General features: G+C 38.8%; 1 protein-coding gene across 2 annotated transcripts in view; it reads left to right on the top strand.

Annotated features, from left to right (window-relative positions):
* Positions 1-24,676, top strand: part of THSD7B (thrombospondin type 1 domain containing 7B) — a 919,482-nt gene that overhangs the window by 363,916 nt on the left and 530,890 nt on the right. For both annotated transcript variants that reach the window (XM_032145845.1, XM_058434423.1), the window contains one exon: positions 5,146-5,315. In XM_032145845.1, coding sequence (XP_032001736.1) covers positions 5,146-5,315 — 170 coding nt within the window. The remainder of the gene's footprint in view (positions 1-5,145; positions 5,316-24,676) is intronic.

The raw sequence follows: 24,676 nt of genomic DNA, 5'->3' as shown, positions 1-24,676 counted from the left end.
GGCACTCTGCCTCCCTGGGGACTTTGAACAGGCTGCCCTTTCCCCTGCCCTGAACACCACTTGCCCACCATCCTTATGCTTACTCCCTCATTTTATTCAGGACTCTGAGGATTTCCCTCGTCATGACACTGAAATATCTCTCCTCGTCCATCTCTCTCTCCCCGCCCGGTAACTGGTGTCATGCCATGTATTGATGCATTTATGTCTGTCTATCCCACCAGAAAGTAATCTTCCCAAGGTCAGGGGCTTTCTCTGTCTCACTGCTGTGTCTCTGTTGTCCTTGGTGCTTAGCTGTGGCTCAACAATTACTTGTTGAAAGAAAGGATAAGTGAATGCATGGATGAGTAAGTGATTCACTTACTGTTTGGACAGGCCTATTTCTTTTTCTAGTCGAGCCTGCTTTTTAGCACTTTTCAGGCTTCGGTCTTCCATACATATCTTTATCTTAACTAAAATGTTCTTGTAGGAGTTATTCTTCCTGTGCATCCAGTATTTGAGTTATTAGCATTCCCTTTCTCAGAGGTTTGGGGTTCAAAGTGGCTGACATCAGAGCTGTGTTTACATAAATGGAGGGCAGGTTTCCCTAACATTTAGAATGAGCAGGGAGCAATGTCGGGAATTTGATTTTGGGGCCTTGAAAAGACATTCTTCTTCAAAGAGTTATCTTTTGCATCTTTTAGTGGGAATTTGAGTTTACGCAATTAGAGATTCCTTTACTTATGTTTTATTTCTCTTTTAACTTGCAATTACAGCCATGCACTCCATAACATTTCTGTCAATGATGGGCCATGGACTGCATATACGATGGTCCCATAAGATTATAATACTTTATTTTTACTGTACGTGGTTTATGTTTAGACATGTTTAGATACACACATACTTGCCATTGTGTTATAGTTGCCCACAGTATTTAGTAAATTGACATGCTGTACAGGTTTCTAGCCTAGGAGAAATATATACCATATAGCCTAGGTATGTAGTAGGCTACACCATCTAGGTTTGTGTAAGTACACTCTATGATGTTTGCAAAAGGATGAAATTGCCCAACGACACATTTCTTCATAACATATCTCTGTCATCAACTGAGACATGACTATCTCCTGAAAGAGCTGGAATGCATCCCTAGGTGACCACAGGGCTCTCATTATAAAATGATTGATTATAATATATTCTCAAACTGTACTTGTATTTGAGATTAGAAGAAAAGTTATTTTGGCAGGGTGAAATATTATTGGTCAGCAGATTATATTTTTGTTTACACCCAGAACACACTTCCTCAGACCAAGATCAACACTGACTTGTCCTTGCAATGGCCGGACAGGTGGCTACCCATTGTCTACTGAAATTGCATTCTGTACTACTTGATTGAGCTTTCTGGACTACCTGATTGAGTAAATGGGTTTGCCATTTACCGTTTTAATCTGCCATAGTGTCATTTTATTATGAAGATATGCTTTAGAATCAGACGAACCTTGCTTTGAACCCTGCTTTCACTCATGTGACCTTGGAAGAGTTACTTACTCTTTATGCCAATTCTCCCATCTGTAAAAGGAGAAATAAGATTTTCTTCATAGGGTTGTTGGGAGGATTAAATGAAGTAATGCCCCCAAGTTCGTTAGTGCAGTGCCTGGTATAGAGGAAGCAGGCAGAAAATACTGTTGTTTGTACTACTTGGAGGATCTGCCCTGATACCCTAGTAGTCCAAACAAATTGATGCCTTGTTTATTCTCTTTAGACAGACGCTTTGAAAAAAGCACACCGATTCACACTCTCACGTTGATAAGGGGCTATGGAAACTGACATTTCTTTAATTCCATGGCCATTTACTCTACTTGAGGCATTTCCATAGCCAATTTCGAAGTTCTGTCTCAAAGGAGGTAGGACGCTGGCCTTTGCAACTCCCCACATTCCCTTTTAACCAGGAGGGCCAAATGAGGCTACTTTGAAAGGCATCAGAGTTGGGAGATGGGAGGTTGAAAAGGTCTGGTCTTTGACATGGGCTTAGCCATTAAAGAGAGTGTTCCAGGCATCAGAAAGCTGAGTTTTCTGGAGGCTGGAGGACTATCGCTGTAACAACTTCCAAAGGAGAAAGGGAGTAACGTTTAGCTGAGTGGGGTCCTTTGATTTGTTATTCTGTCAGATCCTAGCGACACTTTCTGTGGTTGGAGCAGCTCAGGATGTTCAGTTTTCATGGCTGCCGGGATGATTTGTGACTAAACATAGATAGGGCTTTTGAAAAAAATAAAGAAAAAAGGTTGAGCAAAGACTATGAAAAGACCCATATTTTTTAAAAAAGAAATATAGAAGTCGTTTATTGGTGTGGTTTTTCCTCTCCCTCTTGCTAGGTTGATATTTTCTCTGAGGTGGTAAAAAAAAAATAGCAATAGTGATAAATGTCTTCTCTAAAGGATTTATCATTTGCCAGTGAATGGAACTCAGGTGTTTTTGGTTAATGAGCTACCAACAAGTTTTTTGTTACTTTATATACAGATATAGTCATTAAACTCTTGTTTTCATTTTTCTTCATAATAACTTCCCAAATTTCGTCATTGCTAATTCTTGTAGGGTCATGTTAAATTAATTGCAAAAGCAATTTATACAGAATGCCCCATTCCTTTCAAACAAGCAAAAAAATTACTATAATCTAAACCCATGTTTCTTTTTTGCTCTTTGTTGAACTATGGTTGCTGGAACTTAGACCATGGCAACTGTGGATCTCTAATATTAAGACTTTTCATGAAATCAATGAAATCCTCATAAATAAAATGTTAATGTACGTGTGTGTGTGTGTGTGTGTGTGTGTGTGTGTGTGTGTGTTTTCCACATCAGCAATGGGCAAAAGGCACATGTAGAAGGATGCAAGAAGAAAGGGAATGGACACTTATTGAACATTTATTATATGTCAGGCTCAATGATTGGTATTATTATCTCCCTTGTACAGGTAGGAAAACAAAATTGGACCCAAGTCACTAACCAGAAAGTGGTAAAATTCTGATTCAAACCAAGTTGGTTGGACTCCAAAGCATACTTGTCATCTGTACCACACTACCCTCTTTTTGCGTGTCTTCTTTGTTAACTATATCATAGAAGTCCTGAGTCAGTGGCTGTATCCGATCCCCTTGTTCAGGCCAGAAAGTTCTTCTTTTGGGGAACCCTTGGAAGAAGAGGGTTTGAAATGAGATCTTGGTAATCATCCACCCCAACATTCTCATACCCCATTTTGTTTTGCCCTGCATGAAAGATTTATCTGTGCCCTGAAACTGGAAATCTGAGAAACAAGCCTTCTGCTGAGGTGGCCCTGAAGAATAGGGTAAGGACTGACTCTCTGTGAGGAGAAAGGATTTCAGAGCCCTGGCTCTGGGAAAGAACTATCCCTGTGAAGAAATGAACTTCTCTTTATTTCTCATACCCAGGAATTAGAAATATATTGTTTTGTGGGGATTTTTTATGTGTGGTTTTTTTGTTTGTTTCTTTTTTCTTTCGGAGTTTTGCTCTCGTTGCCCAGGCTGGAGTGCAATGGTGCGATCTTGGCTCACTGCAACCTCCGCCTCCTAGGTTCAAGTGATTCTCCTGCCTCAGCCTCCCGAGTAGCTGGGATTACGGGCATGTGCCACCACACCCGGCTAATTGGGGATTTTTAGTAGAGATGGGGTTTCTCCATGTTGGCCAGGCTGGTCTCGAACTCCCGACCTCAGGTGATCCACCCGCCTTGGCCTCCCAAAGTGCTGGGATTACAGGCATGAGCCACTGTGCCTGGCCAGAAATGTATTGTTATTTATATTCACCTAGTATAGGAAGGACCTGAACTCTGCACTCCAAACTCTTGTCTGCCTGAGTGACTAATTCATAAGCCTAGGGAAAAAAAAGTGAAAATTAAGTAGTGAGGCTGAGGGAGAAAAACTCATGTTACAACAAATCCCAGAGGACTGTCCAAATCCTTTTTCTATGATGGGCTTTTCAAAAGACTAATGATTCTCAGCTGATTCTTAGCTTTCAGGCTTTTTAGAATGATGACATTCATTGTTAGGGATTTGTCACTATGAGGTTTCTTGGAGATTTGCTTTCTTATTTTGACATCTGTTACTTGATTTCAACTTTACTCTAGTTTTCGTAAAGCCAGGATCTTGGTGACATATGATTACTTTTATGGCTGGTTTTTCCTCTTTTTTCTTTTAAACAATCACAAAGCTGATAAATTTTTCTTTAAATATGAAATGGGACAGCAGATATGTGAATGTTACTTAGGCTTTGTTTATTGTTCAGAATTTAATGAGTCTCTCATTGTTTTTACGAATGCCGCGAGGTTATATTAATGCTGTGAGCTTAAAGAATGCGGTAATAATCCACAAAAGGAAATTCTGTCTAAAATAATTCTCCAGGTATGAATGTAGTAGTGTGATAGTTGTTTTGTTTTCTGTACATTGTATACAAACTCCATTGTGTTTCCCCCCTTATTTGTGGGGGTGTATGTGTGTATTTGAGTATTAACCAGTTATAAACTAGGGAGACATATTCCTATATCAGTTTATATAACAGTATGGCTGCATATGTAAAAAAGTATTAATCAGTTATATATAGTGGCACGGTATTAACTCATTTTTAAAACATATACTTTTATGCGAATGACATGAAGTCAAATGGGTAAAGAGTTTCTTATATCAAGCAGATTGAAAAGTTGGAGATAGCTGTATGCAAAATAATATATTTACGACTTTACACATTCACACACTGTCCTATTAAGAAAGAAAAGCCAACTTTCACACAAAGTCATCTGAAAGTCTGTGAAGTGAAACCCCATGACAAGTTCAGCTATCAAGAATTAGGCTCATTCGGTTTCCAACTCCCCTCTCTATTCCCTCACTCTCTTCCAGCTTCAAGGCTGAGACACACTCACTGTTTATCCGTATCACATTCCTTTAGTCCAGTCATCCTGTGCTATTGTCATGATGGGCTGCTGGATGTTTTTTTTTTCTAGGAAATAAAAGGGATTTAGTAATTCTAAGCTAGTATACCTCTTTATCCACAGGCAAAGATTTGGTCCTAGAAAGAGAGATTATGCCTCTTGATGTCATGACTTAAGTTTTCCTCAGAGTTGTATATTTTTCTTACTTCTTCTTCTTCTTTTAAATAAACCAAACCAAACAGGTATTCCTGGAGAACTTCTGAATGGAAAGAATGCCAAGTCTCTCTCCTCCTCGAGCAGCAGGATCCCCACTGGCATGTGACGGGACCCGTGTGTGGTGGTGGGATCCAGACCCGGGAGGTGTACTGTGCCCAGATCGTACCAGCAGCTGCCGCACTGAGGGCCAAGGAAGGTAGGCAGCCAGTTCCGGGACAGATGGTGCGCTGCTGGTTGGAAGGAAAAGCTCTCCAACTCTCCAAGTATTCTTCTTGAAATAACTGACACTTAGCGTTCACAAATTTAATATTTATTTTGTTGACCATTTGTAAGCCACCCCTAAGTTCTTCCACTTGTAACACTTGGGATAGTTAAAAATAGTAGCAAAAATAATACGTCTCCCAAGAGTCACTGTGAAAGTTAAAGGAGAAAATGTAGTTAGGGTGTGTAGCACAGATAAATGCTACAAGCTAAGGGTCTGATATGCCAGGAATGAGTCAATAATGAATGAATAGCATTCTTTTATTTTAAATTTTTTGCTCAAAGGAATTTTTATGTGTGTGAATTTTTGAATGTGGAAATTTCTACAAACATATTCCTTTCAAATGTCAAGGATCCAGGGTTTTGTCACCGAGTTTTATTTTTTCTGAAGAAACAGAAGGAAGAGGAGAAAACAGTAGCTTCCTCCATAATAAGCTCTCTAATTGGTGGGTATAACCCAGCAATAGTGCATTTGTTTCAGAGTGTGGATAGTGATAATATTTAGAGACTGAGAAACTTGCTCTGATTTGTGTAAGTCAATTGGTTGAGAAGTCATGAGTAGGCAAGGAAGCTTCCACTCTAGAAGAATTTGTGGCCTGTTCTAACCACATTGGAGAACCCAAGCAGTACTCCCTGCGGAAGTGGAAAAGGTGGGAATGTTTCCTTGGGCTTGCCAGGTACGAGGACACATTTCCACTGTGGGCTTTGGTTAGGAACGCAAGATGCAAATTTTCTTGCTATGGTAATGCATCCATTTAATTCTGTAAAGCTTGTCATGCTAGATGTCTTTTTTTGTGTGACATAGCTTTGCAGAGTTCATAGGCATCTGTGACCATAGCCTCAGACAAGGTACCTGATGGGATGGTTCTTACAGACTGCTTAGCATTTTGCTTCAACAATTGATGCTAAAAAGCCACATTGACAGGGCTACAGCTGTTTTTGAAAATAATGATTGACTTTCTTCCTTCTCTAATTTCACTTTGGAAAATTACAGCTTAAACACTTTTTATTTGAGGGCAAAGTATGACTATAGTTACTCCTCTGAATTTGTAGAAACAGAATTTAGATGAAAAAGCTCCACGTTAGTTTTTCAAACCTTGGTGATCTTTCCATTCCAGCTCCTCTCTTCTTTTCTTTGACTACCGTCTACTGTTGGAGGGTCTTCAGGGATCTACATATAAATAAAACTTGTATAGAGCTGATGCATTATGACCTACCTATTTTTCAGCTTCAACTTTTAATCTGCCATTGACATTTTCATCTTTCTAAAGTTTCTTTTGTAAAAATAGCTTTTCTTATGGATTGCGTATTTCTTTTTTTTTTCTTTTTCTTTTTATTATTATACTTTAGGTTTTAGGGTACATGTGCTAAAGTTTCTTCAGGCTTAGTCCTTCTAGCTTTTTGAATGGAAACTAACTGGGCAGGAAGATTATAATTAGGAGGAAAGTGGAAGTCTGGTCTTCTAGAATTGGAAATTAGATGCTTACATAGTGTGGGGGGGTGGGTGGAATAGAGAAGGGGTGTTAATTGCAGAGTGAGCAGTCTATCAAGCCCTAGTACAATCTACTCCAAGCATCTAAAGAGGAGGAAAATGTCTGAGGCCAAAGCACACTTGGAAATTAATATCTGTGTTCACAGGAAAACAGAAAGTACTTAGAAAGCTGTAAGTCTGATAGTCCAGTTCTCAGGGGGAGAGGCTGGATGTTGGACCTGGATGTAAATACATAGATGTGTAACACAACCGTATACTCCTGTGCAGAGCTGAATATAGCAAGTAAAACTATGCTGGATAACACAGCACAGCTGCCATAAAGGCACTATATAGCTTACTGCTTACCTTAGTAGTTGTTATCAAAGGTTTTATTTTGCTCTTGTGTGGAAGTGAACCAGCGGGGTTGTTCGCCCATTACTTTCCTTTCTTATAAATGCTTTCACTTCTTACTGTTATCATTTATAGATGTACCTTGACAAATCTGGAATGAGAATTTCTTCTTGGACCCCATTAAACACAAAAGAACAATTGAATTTTTATTGTTAGGAACCTGTGAGTATTTGCCCAGTGAAGTAAGCAGAATATAAATATTTTTAATCTGTCAATGCAATAATAAAGGCCAAAATTGGATACATTTTTAGCATTTCAGTTTCTGTGAACATCAAATTATTAATGTTATTGTTGTTATGTTAGATATTCATATTTTGGAGGGAGAAAGCATTTCAGTAGTATTGACTTTGGAAATTCCTTTGTGAGTCACTATTGACATCCCCAGAAGGTTAATTTTCCCCTAGACTCAAGGATACTCTTTCTCTATTCACTCTGGAGTGTGACTGTGATTGCTTAACTTTTCTTCCATACAAAACCCCATCATCCACTGGTGATTTAGCAGCTCTGATTCGAAGCACCTGATTTTAGAGGAATTTACAATCTTGGGGGGAAAAACAAACTTCATTTCCATGGATCCTTCATGTAATAGAATGCATATAATTTCTAGATGCCATAATAATAATAATTTTAAAGAATGCTAATCCCCTCCCAAGGGTCTCCAAATCTCTTGGCCTAGGCTGGATGCTGAAGCTAAATCCTGACATTGATATGGTCTTGTTGATGACTTATTTTTGGTGATGTCTCATTCCTCATTGAACCTCAATTCATGATGTTTGCTGCAAGAGTATAATAACACCTATAGCATATTTAGTTGATACTGTTGTTCATTGTTCATGTGGTGTTTTAAGTGCAGCCAAAATAGTGCTTTAACAATCAATGTATGTATTACCAGTAATATTAGCCAAGCCAATAGAATTGGGAATGAAAATGTAGAGAACTATTTATGATTTTGCGTAACACTTGTTGTTTTAAAGAGAATAGTGTTTCTCTTTTATAAATCAGAAGCAGCAGCACAAGTGATGCTTACCTGCAAAATAAAAGCTTGAATTTGGTAAGACTACTTTCTTCTTGCCTTTTCTCAAATAAAATTAAAGCCACTCAGTTTGCATTCAACAGTTCTCAAAAAGTAAAACATGAACCAAGGAATGCACTTTCAAAATCTAATAAATACCAGGGCAAATTTATTCCATGTATGGCAATGTGGCCTAGAGACTAGGATATCAACAAATATACATTTAAGTGGCATAGAAGTAGATATGCCATATATTCATATGGTGAAACAAAATTTATTAAAGCAATAAACTATATTTAAAAATCCAGAAAAATTTTTGGTGTGGTTGTAGTGGAGCAGAACATTGCTTGAATTTTCTAAAATATATATATTTCAGATTTTCTACTGATATCGTATTAAAAATGCAACACGGTTTAGCTATGAATTGTTAAATGCATTAGTTGCCCCCTCTGCACTAATAAGATTGTCTTCATTCTGGCCTCAGAGTTGGCATTAAGAGTACATGACCACATAAGGGCACACATTTGGAATGCTAAGTTGTATTAGTCCATTTCCATGCCGCTGATAAAGGCATACCTGAGACTGGATAATTAATAAAGAAAAAGAGGTCTAATGAACTCACAGTTCCCCATGACTAGGGAGGCCTCACAATCATGGCAGAAGGGGAAAGGCCCGTCTTACATGGCAGCAGACAAGAAAGAATGAGAGTCAAGCAAAAGGAGTGTCCCCTGATAAAAGCATCAGATCTCATGAGACTTATTCACTACCATGAGAACAGTATGGGGCAAACACCCCCATGATTCAATTATCTCCCACGGGTCGTTCCCACATCATGTGGGAATTCTGGGAGCTACAATTCAGGATGAGATTTGGGTGGGGACACAGCCAAACCATATCATGAGTAGTATATGGAAACTTAATATATTTCGGGTTCTGAGTTTTAATTCTGACTTTGAAGGAAATGTGGTAAACCACGTAAATGTATCAGTCATCTAGTTCATAAATTTGATTTTGAATATGTTGATTTGGTGAGTAAAATTACATGACAAACATTTATTTGTTTAAAAAAATTATGTGCCTGTTATGAGTTAGTCTATGCACTGAAGTGCATGTGTCATAAGGGTGTCCCCCAGTAATTTATAGGCTTTTAGTTGTAGTAATAATTGAACTGTTGAATACGTATACTACAGTGACTTAAGTGTTTTGATGATTACATATCTAACATGTTTTAATCCATTTATTGATGCCCAAGAGTAATCTTCATTGAGGTGATATTTAAAAGGAGCTTGGAGAGTCCATAAGCATGTTCTAAGGTGTGGGAGAACACATGAAAAGAAATGGAGAGGTTTGTGTTCAGTAGCAGCCTGTGCACTGGTGTGAAGAGAGCTCAGGGTAAAAGAAAGTGACAATGATAGTGGAAAGTTAGGCCTTCTATGCTATTCTGGAGTAAGACTTTGTTTTTGAGAACATGGATATGTGCTGCTGCAGCATTTTTTCCCCTTACTGTAGGTTTTTAAACAGAAGGGAAATCTCATACTGACTGTATTTAAGCTAGTAAAAACATTAGTATGCTAAGAAAATTATCATGAGTTATCATATCCCATGTGCAAATGTATCTGATTATCCAGGAAGTTTTTGAGTTATGAAATAAAGTAATTTATATTCTGAGCTGATATCTTAAGGGGCAATTGGAGAAGATATTCCACCATCATTTGAAAGACTGGAAATATCTTTCACTTGTCTTTAGAAATTGGTTTTAAAGTCAATAAAGTCATTTGGGTGTGAGAATAAGGTGTCAGGAAAGTAGTACACTAAGACCTTCCCTTGATGTCAACGCTTAGAGGAGCAATGAGACTGTTTAAGTGGGCTTATAGCATTTTCTCTTACTTTATGCAAGAGAGAAGCAGAGATAATGGAATAAAATAACCTTTGCTAATTAACAGCAGGATATTTGATGACAGTTCACATGAGGCCAAGAGAGATAAGGTTCTTGGGTTGTAATCTTTCTATCTTGGAAACCTCTTCTATTATTGAAATCATAGGTGTAGAAGAAAGTCAGCAAAGGGTAGCACAAGATAATTATTAACATGCAGATCTCTGGATTCCTCACGATGACACAGGTGGTGATGACAAGCAGTTCCTCCAGTGTTTTTTGCAAGAAGGAGGAGGAACAGAAGTGGAGGAAGAAAAAGAAGGAGGAGGAGGAGGAAAGATGAAGGAGGAGGAGGAAGAGGAAGAAAGGAAGAGGGAGAATGGAGCAAGGGGAAGGGAGAGGGGAGAGGGGATGGGGAAGGGGAGAGCAGGGAGGAAGGAGGAAGAAACTTACTAAGTCATACTCTTAGGGATCTTTTCTTTCCATTAGGCTGCATTATCTCTCTGCTTATATCTTGAACCTACACGCTAAGTTAGAGTTTAGGACTTGATAGCCATTTCTCCCTGGGTTATTGATGCAGGATCCTAGACTCACAGATGCTCCAGATCTCTAGTGTTAACTCCATCTTCTTCTTGAGTGAGAATAGTTAGCATGTCACGCTACCTAGGCCGAGTGTAAACAAGCTTCTTTTCCAAATTGTTATCTGTAAATGGAAGGAAGTAGAAGAGTTGGTGAAAGTAATGACGTGTGTTCCATCTTTAAATCCTCACTTTTTTTGCAGAGGCAAACATAGACTTTATAAGCCATATATCTACATATATAGTTCAAATATTCTCTCTAAAAGTATAATGCTGGGAAGAGTTAAGGATCAAAAGAAACATGAAGTCAGAAAGAGTCCAAAGTGAGATTGGTTTCTACTGGTTCTGTTTGATTGCATTTGTATCTAAGTTTAGTTAATTTTTAAAATGAAGTGTAACAAAATTATCTTAGTGTGATATAGCAAATGTTTATTGAATTAATGGGCTTAGCAAAAATATTGAAGAGTTCCTACTTTAAATGTTCATTAAATTATCAGACTATTCTTGTTATTAAAAATTTCCTAATTTATTTAGCTCAAGTTATACTGCACCTCATTAAACAAGGGCAGGAGAGAGCTACCCTGGACGAATGAGAGAGTCAGGATATTTGAGGAGAAAGCCCACCACTGAGTAGAGGTTGCCCTGGGGAAAATAAATGGCTTATGGAAAAATTTGCATTTTGAATGATGTTTAATTTGATCTCCTGAAGAGGAAGAACATGTGCAATGTGTTATATATTTCTTCAAAGTTAACATAACTAAACTGAAAATTCACTACTGTGTGTTGCTGAAACTAAAGCATGTGGCATTGTGGAGAAGGGAGATTGTGAATGACCTAGAACTAGACATGAATTTGGATTTTGCCAATGGTTTTACCAGTAACAGTTCAGCTTTCCTAATCCTATAGCCCTAAGTTCATACTCCTGTAGGACATCACTTCTTCCTGATTTCTAACTATTACTATAATAGTCCTTGTCACTCATTTGGCTGTAAAGGCCCTTAAAGGCCATGCTTGACATTCTTCTTTGTATTCCCAAGTGTCAATACTCTTCATGTAAAAGGCGAATAGCAAATGTTTCTGGAATTCAAAATGGAAACTCTTTTTTTTTTTTTTTTTTTTTTTTTTTTTGAGACAGGGTCTCGCTCTGTCGCCCAGGCTGGAGTGCAGTGGCTCAATCTCGGCTCACTGCAAGCTCCACCTCCTGGGTTCACACCATTCTCCTGCCTCAGCCTCTCCAAGTAGCTGGGACTACAGGTGCCCGCCACCACGCCCGGCTAATTTTTTGTATTTTTAGTAGAGACAGGGTTTCACTGTGGTCTCGATCTCCTGACCTCGTGATCCGCCCGCCTCGGCCTCCCAAAGTGCTGGGATTACAAGCGTGAGCCACCGCGCCCGGCCTCAAAATGGAAACTCTTAAACACAACAGAATGTTATGTTGAGTTTGATTGAATTCTCTTTGTTTTTTAGATAGCACAGAGAAAGGAATTGTTTGACTGTTGACCAGACCAAAATTGTCTGCAACCTGGATGTCGGCATTCCATGCCAAAGCTAGGTGGCTCTGAGAGCCCAGAATGCAACCAGACAAAATAGAAGGTATAAAGATCCTGAGTGAGGGAAATGGCCCGTGGGGAAGATTGGGAAGGAAAACAAAGGGGAAAGAAACAAGGAGCATTACTGGGCCAGAGAGATCGGCCTGGACTGAAATGGGGGCTTTGCCCCATAGTTTTGGGCTAAGGCAGTGCTAGTTGATTTCTAAATGATTTCCATAGGTAAATATATCCCTCTGTTGTTTTAAAGAGAAAAAAGTTTATAGAAGCCATGAAAATTGTGTATTTCTATCAGTGTTACTTTTGAACTCTTTAATGGTATAGCAGGGGAGATGAGCCAGTTAAATAAATAACTGTCGAAATGAAATAAGAACCTTAAGAGAAAATAGGAATTTTAGGTAAGAAAAGATTAAACCAGTGAGACGTGGGGGCGTAGGGTAGGTTTGGGGATAAGAAAGCTTTTACCTGGGCCTTAAAGGAAGTGCGTGGTTTAAACAGGTGTTCATGTGAAAGGGACAGAATCCCAGAGGAAGCAGGCCATGTGTAAAGACACTGAAGTGGAAAGGCAGAGAACATATTTTCAGTAAAACTGATAATCAAGCTGGCCATGAATATGGGGGAGATGAAGGTAAGGACTATGGGTTTAGGGTAGAGAGGTAGAATTGTAGGCTATGATCTTAGGCCTCATGTGATCAGATCATTATATGGTAATACCTGAACTGTTTAGTGTCCATTCCTGTTCAATCCTTGGCACTCCAACAGTGCTGAACATCTTTCACAGTCTAGGGCTTTGGAACTCATCTCTGTCTGCCTGCTGCCCGCTACATATAGTCTCCCTTATTTTCCTCCCTCACACATTTACTCCCTGGCTCAGACCTGTACCTGGATAACCCATGCCTAGAAAGTATCTCTTCTGGGAGTTCTTTGAGATGACACAGGTACCTCTGCTCCTCAGCCACTGTAGCACTTTGTCTCGCTGCATGTTAATTGCTTGTTTATGCATACTGGTCACCTTGCTGCTGTGCAAGTCTGAGATCAGGTAAATAACCAGATCTGTGTTATTTACTCTCATCTCGCCAGCACTGGGCACAGTATCTGGCACGTAAAAATTGCTTGTACTGAATTCAAGCTTTGTGTACCTTCTCAGCCTCCTTTTACCACCTTCTTTCTTGTCCTTGGCTCACGCTATGTGGTTTAACTTCCCATCTCCCTTCCTAGACTGTTATAGATGTTGCCAGTCCATTTTCAAACTTGGATGAAACACCATGTCGTGGTGTCTGGGATCTGGCTTTCTTGAGTAGCTGCTGAGAGGCTGGATGCTGCAATCTGGAGGATACGACCTGGAAGTGTAGGGGGCTTAGCTCCCTGTGGGGTAATCCTTGACCAGTGAGAAACAAGATTCAGGAGGAGGCCAGGCCACTCACAGTGCTCCTGGAGATTTTTATCACCTACAATTTCTTTTTGCAATCCTACCAAAAACACAGATCTGCTGAGTGATCACTATGTATCTTTGTGGTTTGATGATAAATGGCGGTCAGCAGGATAACATGCCACACGGCATTGCCTCATATTTCCTTTGCTTTACTCCTGTTGTTTCTGTGCTGTCATTGCCTCCTGGCCTGGAACCTCCTGAGTAAAGTATTAGCACTCAAATTCTTATTGTAGGTTTTGCCTTCTAGAGCACGTCAGCGATAACGTTCAATGAATGCCTGTTGAAAGGAAGAATGAGAGACACTGTTTTAAGGATTTATTGCAATAGATGAGATATAATATGGGCCTGAAGTATGTTGAAGCTGTAAACGACAACTTTTCTTTCTGTTCCTCCTTCAATTTCCTTCTCTTTTTTCTCACTCAGTCTCATTTCTCTTCCTCTTCTTTTATGTATTTCTCTTTCTCATCACACAATATTTTTGTTTTCTCTCCTCCCTCCTCCTTTCATCTTGCATAAGCCTTGAGAAGAGGCTTAGTAATTGTGATAAACTTCACAGCAGTTAGCACATTGCCTGGCAAAAGGTAGATAAGAACTCAGTAGATATTTCCTGAACAAATGAGTGTAACCCCCTGCATATAGTCTTACCATTCAATTTTAGGCATTACTTTTCACTTTGGGACAACTTTTCTCTTCATTCCAATTGTTTGCATACACCTGCACTTCATTAATAAACAGTTAAGTTCTTTTTCTGAGAGTAGAAGATTACATTTGGAAAACTGCGCTGAGACTAGTGCATTTACAATCTTTAGCTGAGTGTCTCACTCATCTTCATTTTGTCAGCTGAACTGGATTTTTCTCAAACACAAAGCCAAGAGGTAATGAAGTTCCTCTTGGCAGTGCAATTTCTGAAACAAAGTTATTGCTTCCAATCTATTTCTCCAGCTTTGTTAAGTTTGCCAATTTAACTGGCAAGTAGGATATAGAAGAAGGATATAGAAGTAAGTGGATATATATCCACTTACTGCGCAACTCTTCCTGTAAGAAAGTTTCAGAACATTTTCACAAACCCTGTTCTAGTATTTTGCATTTTTTTCATGCTCTAGTTTAAGCTTTACATCAGGTTCTCTTCATAAGAGGACACAGTCACTTAGTAAGATCTCAGTGTGCTTAAAAATAGTTAAATGACTCCTTGTGTCTTCTGGCTACTTCCTCAAGCACAGAGGGGAAAGAGGGAAGGGATTTATTCCTATGTCAAGAGAAAATCTGGAAAGCCAGTGAACTAGGATGCTAGTTCTAATTCCAAGATCCTGTGTGCCTGCATGTGGAATATATAACTGTAGTTCATTTTATTCTTTTTAGATCTGCTTTTCTTTTTTACCTTTTTATTTTTTAAATTGACAAGTAAAAATCATATGTACTTATGGCATACAACATGATGTTTTGATATAGGCATATGTGTGAAATGAGTAAATAAAGCTATTTAACATATGCATTACCTCACTTATCATCTTTTTTGTGGTGAGAACACTTAAAGTCTACTCTGTTAGCAACTTTCAAATATGCAACATGTGATAAACTGTAGTCACCATGAAGTACAAAAAAAATCTTTTGAATTTGTTTCTTCTAAGATCTACTTCTCTAAGACTTTAATTATTTTTTGACTTTTGATGGACTTTATTCAAGTTGTCCCAATTCTTTTGAAACTCAGTTCTGTACACAGCAATTTCGATTTGAATAATCTATGGACATTTACAATTTAGTTTTTCTTATATTGGACCCTTCATCATCCTCCCCACACCCATATCAGAGTCTTCTCCACTGCTCCAAAATTCAGGAAATGGTCTGTTTCAACTGTTTCAATTGACTCTTCCTTATACGACAGATTTCTCTGTAGCATGAGAGGTTGTTTGATAGCATTTTACCAATAGTAGAACTTATTTCAAAATTGGAGTTAATCCTCTCAAACCCTGCTGCTGCTTTCTCAACTAAGTTTATGTGATATTCTAAATGCCTTGTTGCCATTTCAATAATGTTGACAGCATCCTCACCAGGAGTAGCTTCCCTCTCACGAAACCACCTTCTTTGCTCATTTGTAAGAAGCAATTCATCATCCATTCAAGTTCTATCATAAGGCTGCAGCAATTCAGTCACATCTTTAGGCTCCACTTCGAATTCTAGTTCTCTTGCTATTTCTACCACACGTGCAGTTACTTACTCCACTGAAGTCTTGAATACCTCCAAGTCATTCATGTTTGGAATCCACTTCTTTCAAACTTTTGTTAATGTTGATATTTTGACCTCCTCCCATGGATCACGAATGTTCTTAATGGCATCTAGAATGGTGAATGCATTTTCAATTTACTTTTCATTTATTTCATTTTCGATGTACTTTTCCCAGATCCATCAGATGAATTACTGTCTATGGCAGGTGTAGCCTTACACAAAGTATTTCTTAAATAATAAAACTTGAAAGTTAAAATTCCTCCTTGGTCCATGGGCTACAGAGTGGATGTTGTGCTATGAGTCATGAAAACATTAATCACCTTGTACATCTCCATCAGGGCTTTTGGGGGCATCAGGTGCATTGTCAATGAGAAGTAATAGTCTGAAGGGAAACTCTTGTTTTCTGAGCAGTAGGCCTCAACAGTGGGCTTAAAATATTTAGTAAATCGTGCTGTAAATAGATATGTTGGGGTTTGTTATTCCATTTATAGAGCACAAGAAAAATAGAGCTAGCATAATTCTTAAGGACCCCAGGATTTTTTGGAATGGTAAATGGGCACTGACTTCAACTTAAAGTCACCAGCTGCATCGGCCCCTAATGAAAGAGTCAGCCTGTCTTTTAAAGCTTTAGAGCCAGGCATTGACTTGTCCTCTTTAGCTATGGAAGTCCTAGATGGCATCTTCTTCCAATGTAAGGCTGTTTCGTCTACATTAAAAATTGGTTTTCCAGTGTAGCCACCTTCATCAATTATCTTAGCTAGATCTTCCTGATAACTTGCTTCTGCTTCTACATTAGCACTTGCTGCTTCACCTTGCACCTTTTTGCTATTGAGATAGCTCCTTTTTAAACCTTAGGAACCAACCTCTGCTAGCTTCAAATGTTTCCCCCCACCCCCGCCCCACAGCCTCCTCAGCTCTCTCAGCTTTCATAGAATTGAAGACAGTTAAGACCTTGCTCTGGATTAGGCTTTTGCTTAAGGAAATGTTGTGACTGCTTTGGTCTTCTATCCAGAGAACTCAAACTTTCTTTATATCAACAATCAGACTGTTCTGCTTTCTCATCATTCATATGTTTACTGCAGTAACACTTTTAATTTCCCTCAAGAACTTTTTCTTTGCATTCACAACCGGGCTAACTGACACAGAGGGCTCGCTTTCAGCCAGTCTTGGCTTTCAACAAGCCTTCCTTTCTAAGCTTAATCATTTCTAGCCTTTGATTTAAAGTGAGAGATGTATGACTCTTCCTTTCACTTGAACATGTAGAAGTCATGGTAGGGTTATTAATTGGCCTAATTTCAATATTGTGTCTCCAGGAATAGGGAGGCCTGAGGAGAGGGAGAGAGATGGGGGAATGGTGGGTAAGTGGAGCAGTCAGAACACACACAGCATTTATTGATTAAGTTCACTGCCATGAATGGGTGTGGTTCCCGGAGCCCCAAAACAATGACAATAATAACGTCAAAGATCACTGATCACTGATAACTATAATATATATAATAATAATGAAAAAGTGTGAAAGAATGCAAGAATTAGCAAAATGTGACACAGAGACACAAAGCAGGCACATGCTGTTTGAAAAGTGGTGCTCACAGTCTTGCTGGACACAGGGTTGCCATAGACCTTCAATTTGTAAAAAATGCAATAGCTGAAAAGTGAAATAAAATGAAGTATGCCTGTATTTAATATCTGCTAGCTGTGCTGAGGAGATTAGTATTTTTACTCAGCTACATACCACAACGTGATTCCAATCTTTTAAGGAAGAGGAACAGGTGCCCTAAGTTACAGTGGCACACCATCAATATTGTTGCTGATAACACACTGCATACCTAATGATACTTAAAAAGAAATCTTTCATTTTGGAAATTGTCAAATGTACATAAGTATAGATAACAGTTATTACTTTTTGGTAGAATGAAATTAAGTAGGAGGAAACACTGAATTGAGAGTTAGATGAGTGGAATTCTAATTCTGACCTTCTGCTGGTGGGCTACCTGATTTGGGCTTCAATTTGTTACTTTTAATAGTGTGAATAATAGAATGTATTTATTCTCATAGGCATATTAAACACTGCTTTATGGCTCAGGCCTGTAATCTCAGCACTTTGATAGGCTGAGGTGGGTGGATCTCTTGAGGTCAAGAGTTCAAGACTAGCCCGGCTAGCATGGTGAAACCCCATCTCTACCAAAAATACAGAAAATTAGCCAGGCGTGGTGGTGCACACCTGTAATCCCAGCTATTCAGGAGGCTGAGGCAGGAGAATTGCTTGAAGCCGGGAGGCGGAGGTTGCAGTGAGCTAAGATTGTGCCACTGCACTCCAGCCTGGGTGACAGAGTGAGACCCTGCCACAAAACAAAACGAAACAAAATTAAAAAACCAAAAAGCCCTACTAGTTTAATATAGTATAATAAACACTAATACATATAGGGAAACATAGATGTAAAGGCAGTTGCATTCTGAAGAAAATCTATGTAAATATAATACTTTCTTTTCTTATTACTGGTAATATTTTCTTCCATTGAACTAAAATGGATTGGGACCACTATGGATACTTTATTTCCCCAAAATTCTATACATGTAATTTTCTTTCTTGCTACTTAGGATATGCTATCAAATTGATGACTCTTTTAGTGTACTATAGATTAAATAAAGCTTACAACATCTGTCATTTTTAACACTTACAACTTTAATAAAATAAATTATTTGTGATTTATAAATCTCTTTCTACATTAATCTGTTTAGGTTAAGAGTATTATTTCAACTAAGATGTAAAGAAATTGGATTTTGAGATTAAGAAGAATTGAAGTATCATTTAAACAGTAATTATCAACAACCATTGTGACACAAATCACCCATGGTACTTGATAAACATACTACTTTCTGGGTTCCCCTACTGAAGATTCTGATTCAATGAATCTAGTCTGGGCCTGAAATTTTGAAACTTTTTGTGATATAACAGATGATTCTTACCAATAGGGAAAATTAGGAAAGATTGATATCACCCAATATTTTTATAGTAAAATGTGCAAATTGAGACCTGCGTTAGTTGAAACTTGCCTGAGTTCTCAGTGTTTGTCAGTTGCAGGCCTAAAGTCCGTGCCTTAAACTTCCAGCACTTTAGCCAGGTCTCCATCCACTTCCCTAACCTGAAAGTTAATGTGCTTATAAAACATGTACCTTCTCTACTAACTTACACTGACTTTTTACTGACACTAATTTACTCGCTAGTCTAATTTCTTCTTAGCTAAATTTAGCAACTATTCAAGTTTCAGGGGTTGGAAAGCAGCCTCAGGAATCACAGGGTTCCTATAAGAACCTTTTTCCAACGAAAATAACTTTAAGTGTCCAGGCTCAATGTGGAGTTTGAAGCTTTAGCATCAAAGCTTGTAATGACTTGCTAACTCTAATTGTTTTTTTTAGCGAGGACTTCCTGGATTTTTGTTTCCTGGTTGGTTCTTACATGTTATATAAGCCACATGGCTTTTCTTCATGACCCTGAAAAAAACCTCCTATTGTGATAATTCTTGTCAAAGAATCTTGAAAATCTGTAATGCTTTATAAAGAAGAAGATAATTATTTTCTACTCGTTTTCAAGTTGCTTGGGGTGGAATTAAAGCTTACAAGACATAGTGGTGATATACCAGGCATCAATCAGTTTACTCTCTTCTTGCAACTCTGGAGCTCAACTTATTAAGACTTTTCTCTAGATTTCTTTTTTCTCATTAGTAGAGGGGTAAACTCTGTACAGGATAATTTAGACCCTGTTGCTGCAGTCAATGTTATTTGTTCTTTTTATGTCAGATATAAGACTTCTTAAAGGAGTTTTGTTCTCTTTAATTCAATTCAAATCCCCTTTGAACATTCTGTAATTACTTTTTTTTTTTTTTTTTTTTTTAAAGACAGAGTCTCACTCTGTGACCCAGGCTGGAGTGTGGTGGCGCCGTCTCAGCTTACTGTAGCCTCAGCCTCCTGGGCTCAGATGATCCTCCTGCCTCAGCCTCTGAAGTAGCTGGGACCACAGGCCCGTGCCACCACACCTAGCTAATTAAAAACAATAGCTTTAGAGATGGAGTCTCTCTGTGTTGCCCAGACTGGTCTCTAACTTTTGGCCTCAAGCGATCCTCCTGCCTCAGCCTCCCAAAATGCTGGGATTACTGGCATGAGCTACCACACCTGATCTTATAATACCTTTTAACTCAGCATTACACAGTCGTTTCTTAATACCATTTATGATTATAAGTATTTGTTACCTACATTTCGACCATTTGCATTGTTGGGTGGTGGGGTCCTAACTTATGAAATAGTCCTAATTCTAAATATCTCATCACTGTTTTCTAATGAGAATAGGATGAGCATTAGTGGGAAAATGTAGAAGGTAAAAGAAATTTTTATTTCAGTATACTTGACATTTGGTGTTGGAGGACTGTTATAAGAATATGTCTGACAGTTTTGTTTTTTCAGTAAATTGTCAATGCCAGGAAAAACTGGAGGTCCTTAAGAACTCAAGGAGCCACATTGAGAGGGGATTGCGTTGGGAAGCAAGGGAAGGAGAGAGCAAGGGGCTGGGGCATAGCACTGACAGGTGGGTGCTGTTTCACAATACCCAGATGAAGTGGATTTATGGCCAGATGAGGTGGATTTAAAAGGCCTAGAATGGGACAGTCACTGAAAAAGCACATAATGCATGTCTAGTTTGTGAATATGTTTTAGTAGTATATGTAGCCCCACCCCATTTGCTCAAAGGGCTGTGCTACATTATCATTTCAATCTCCATAGTTACTAAAATCCTTACTTTTCCAAGCCTCACCTTTGTTTTTTTTTTTAAAGAAGCTATGTAAAGATTTGATTTTGGGAATGTTTATTTTTAATAGGGGAGTAATAGAATAGACCTTTCCTATTGATAAGGCAAGGATACTTTCTTATGTGCGTTCACATTACATATTATCAATATATTAACTGTGCCCAGTATTAAGTGACTGTCTTTTAGCTCTCCACTAATCCTTCTATATACAGATAAAGGCTAGACATCAAGATCTAACCTTAGCACTGTTGCTGTATTCATTCCTGTTATCTTTACTAACTAAGATAGTGGGATCCTAAGGTCTACAATTGGAAAGGAATTGGATTGATTGTCTGGTGCAAACCTCTCTCAGTGATTTCCTCTTGAAGAATTCTAGAGTGTGGTTTCAGGTTGTATGCTGGTGATAAGTAATTCATTGGTACACAAAGCTGCAATTATTATATAGACTTTTCCCTTGTATTCAACTGCCTCTTGTTAATGTCTATCCATTTCTCCCAGTTCTGTGCTTACAGGCTACATGAAATTTATCTATTTTTTCTACAAAAGCCCTTCAAAAATGTAAAGACAGCCACAATGTGCTTTTTACAGTTTCTCTCTTTACAAAACACTGACAGTCTGACATTTTTCTCATGGGTCATATATTCAAACTCTTTCATCATAAAGGATGATTAATGAACTCTAATCAACTTATAATGAAGTATGGTTTCCTTTCTGTGTGGTTACTGTCTATTTAAAAATACCCCGTTGACTTTTGCCTTGGATTATTATCACACTGAATACCTCGGAAATCCACTCTCTTTTCCTGTCTTGAGCCAACAGTGCAAAACTGGTTTGTTTTCTCTTTCCACTGTCTCACCTAAAATTCCTCATGTAGTACGGCCCCAAATAATCTATTTTAAAGCAACCTGAAGGGTTTGTTTGCGTGAGGGTGGAGAGTGGGAATGTTAATGGGAATTCTAGTTATGTAGAGTTCGAAAGAGGAGGAGGTTAGGCAAATGGAACATAAACTTCTTTATTCAATAAAGTAAAAGGGACTCCCACCTCTGCCATGCAGACAATGTAGGAGGTGAATTGGTTTTTCCTATGGAATAGTGGTTCTCATATTTCAATGAACGTGTAAATTACCCATGGATTTTTTTTTTAAATGCTGATTCTGAGTAAAGTTGGGGTGGGAATGGGATCCTGCATTTCTAATAAGTTCCCTGGAGATGCCTATGCTGTTGCTCCATGAACCGCGTTTTGAGTAGCACTGTCCAGCAGAAATTCATTGTGAGTTACAAATGTGAATGACATATGTAATTTTAAGTTTTCAAGTAGCCACATGAAAAATGCATAAAAAGATAAATAGGTGAAATTAATTTTAATAGTATATTTTATTTAACCAACTATATCCAAAGGACTATCATTTCAACATAAATCAGCATAAAAATAAATAATGAGATAGTTTAAATTATTTCACTTTGGTACCAAGAGTTTGATGTTTGTATATATTTTACACCTGCAGTGCATCTCATATTGGATCAGCCACATTTCAAGTGCCCCATAGCCATACGCAGCTCTGTGGCTACTGGCTACCACGTTGGACAGTACAACTCTAGATCTGAAGATTTTGATCTCTCAGAACCTGGGAATAACACAAATAACTAATATTTGTTGAGTATTTACTTTGTGCATGGCATGGATATGAGATGTAAGTGCTATAGAAATGCTTCATCTAAGTCATCTCCTAAGACCCTTACAACATCCCAGTCAAGTAAGCAACATTATTATTTCCATTATACACAGGAAGAAAGTGAGGCTTTGGACTGGCGGTAACTTGTGTGAAGTCACAATGGTAGAGCTGGATTTTTCAAGTCCATGCTCTTACCCACTGTTGCAGAGCGGAGGGCCCTCTGAAGGAAGCAAGGCAGCATTCCTGACACTGAGTTTTAATTTGTTTTTGTGTGTTCTTGTTTTCTTTTCTTTTCTTTTTTTTTTTTTTTTTTTTTGAGATGGAGTCTCACTCTGTCGCCCAGGCTGGAGTGCAGTGGCACAATCTCGGCTCACTGCAAGCTCTGTCTCCTGGGTTCACGCCATTCTCCTGCCTCAGCCTCTCCGAGTAGCTGGGACTACAGGCGCCCGCCACCACGCCCGGCTAATTTTTTGTATTTTTAGTAGAGATGGGGTTTCACCGTGGTCTCGATCTCCTGACCTCGTGATCCGCCCACCTCGGCCTTCCAAAGTGCTGGGATTACAAGTGTGAGCCACCGCGCCCAGCCTGTGTTCTTGTTTTCTTGTGGTGTCCTCAAGCCTTCAGCACAGTTGATTCCCTTCTATAGTCTAGCAGCAATGGTCTCCTGCTGACAGTGCCTTCGAGAATTAAGATTCTTGGGGATGCAAGGGGTACTCTGTGCACAAGCTTATGGTGGGATGGCCCAAGTGTCAGCTGGAGCAGCAGTCCAGAGGACGAGGAAGATGGGAAGTGGTTCAGGCCATGCACTGGCACTCTAGGGGTGGGGGGCACTGTCAAACCCATTCCCAGGGTCTGGCCTTCCGTAGTCACATGGGGCAATGGCTTACATGATTTTGTTTGTATACCAAAGGGAAATAGCAAACCCGTGGCCCTCCTCTGCCATCTCAACTGTGGGTGAGGCATTGGTTATATAATATACATTCCCTCTTTATTCTGAGCTACAATTTATCTGGAACAAGAGGCTCAATTTTCTTTTGAAAAGCTATACAATCCCTTTGCCTACTTTAGATTTTGATTCCCTCTTAACCAAGTTCTTTCTACCCTTTTCAGATGTAGAACAGGATTTCATTAACAGCAGTAACAATGAGAGTTTGAGAGGTAAATTACTGTGTGGTGCCTAAGGCAGCAGGCCCTAGGCTCAGATTGCTGCCCTCAGAGTCTGGCCCTAGCTCTTGCTAGCCATGCGACTTCGACTAAGGCACTTATCTCCTGTGAACCTCAGTTTCTTCTGAGCCTAAGATAAGGCTGATACTAATACTGGCCTTGCGAGTCTGTTGTAAGTATTACATAAAATAGTAAACATATAATGCTTAGCTTAGCCCCTTCTATTTAAAAAATTGTCAGTAAATGTTAACTCTTAAATTATTATTGCCATTCTAACGCTTATATCTCATTATTCTATTTGCCTAAGCTGAAGGGTCATCCAGTTCTTTTACTTATTTTTCTTAACATAAAGTTTTCAAGTGCCCCTTCCATTCTCTGAGTTTTCTTTAACATTTATACAAGCTCAGTTTCTTCTGAGCTTTAGCCCTTATAACATTATTATAATGCTTGTCTGTAGTCACTAATATTTGGCTGTGGTGCTGTTTCCTTCTTTCTCAATATCTGTTTCCTTTTTTCTCAATATCCTTAAAACATGTGCTCATTGGAGAGCTCCCTGTGCCTCTCAGGAGCCTTTCTTTGGAGTTTTCTTCTTTCAGATCTGTGTTGAGATTCCTGCAAATGGATTATCAGAATCCTTTTTTGAGGGGAGCCTACACCTTAAAATTCTTAACAGATTTAGCCCATGGCTTTTCTGTGACCCTTTTGAAACTCGCATTTCTAGTCTAGGGTGCAAGGCTAGCTCAGCTCTCTATGTCTGTCACAAAAATCTTAGAATACCTGAAGGAAACCCTGGGAGGAGTAGAATCACCAATGGTTGGTCCCTACTTGTAACCCATTTCCATCGTTCAGGAAGACTCACTCACTCAGTCTCTGAACACAGTCTCCAAATACAGCTTCACTCACACAATGATTTAATGAGAAATGCATGTTTGCGTAAAGATTCGAGGAAAGGAAGAAATGAAGAGTTATATGCTACACTAAAAAAAAAAAAACACCTTAGCAACATTTCTCATTAGACCATTAGACACACTGTTCTTCTTCAATATTGTGAACTACTTGATAAAGAAAATGTAGCACATATTCTCCATGGAATACTATGCAACCATAAAAAAGGA

This window comes from Hylobates moloch, unplaced genomic scaffold (genome assembly GCF_009828535.3).
Source record: "Hylobates moloch isolate HMO894 unplaced genomic scaffold, HMol_V3 SCAFFOLD_24, whole genome shotgun sequence".
NCBI lineage: Eukaryota > Metazoa > Chordata > Mammalia > Primates > Hylobatidae > Hylobates > Hylobates moloch.
This window is presented reverse-complemented; position numbering and strand designations above follow the sequence as displayed.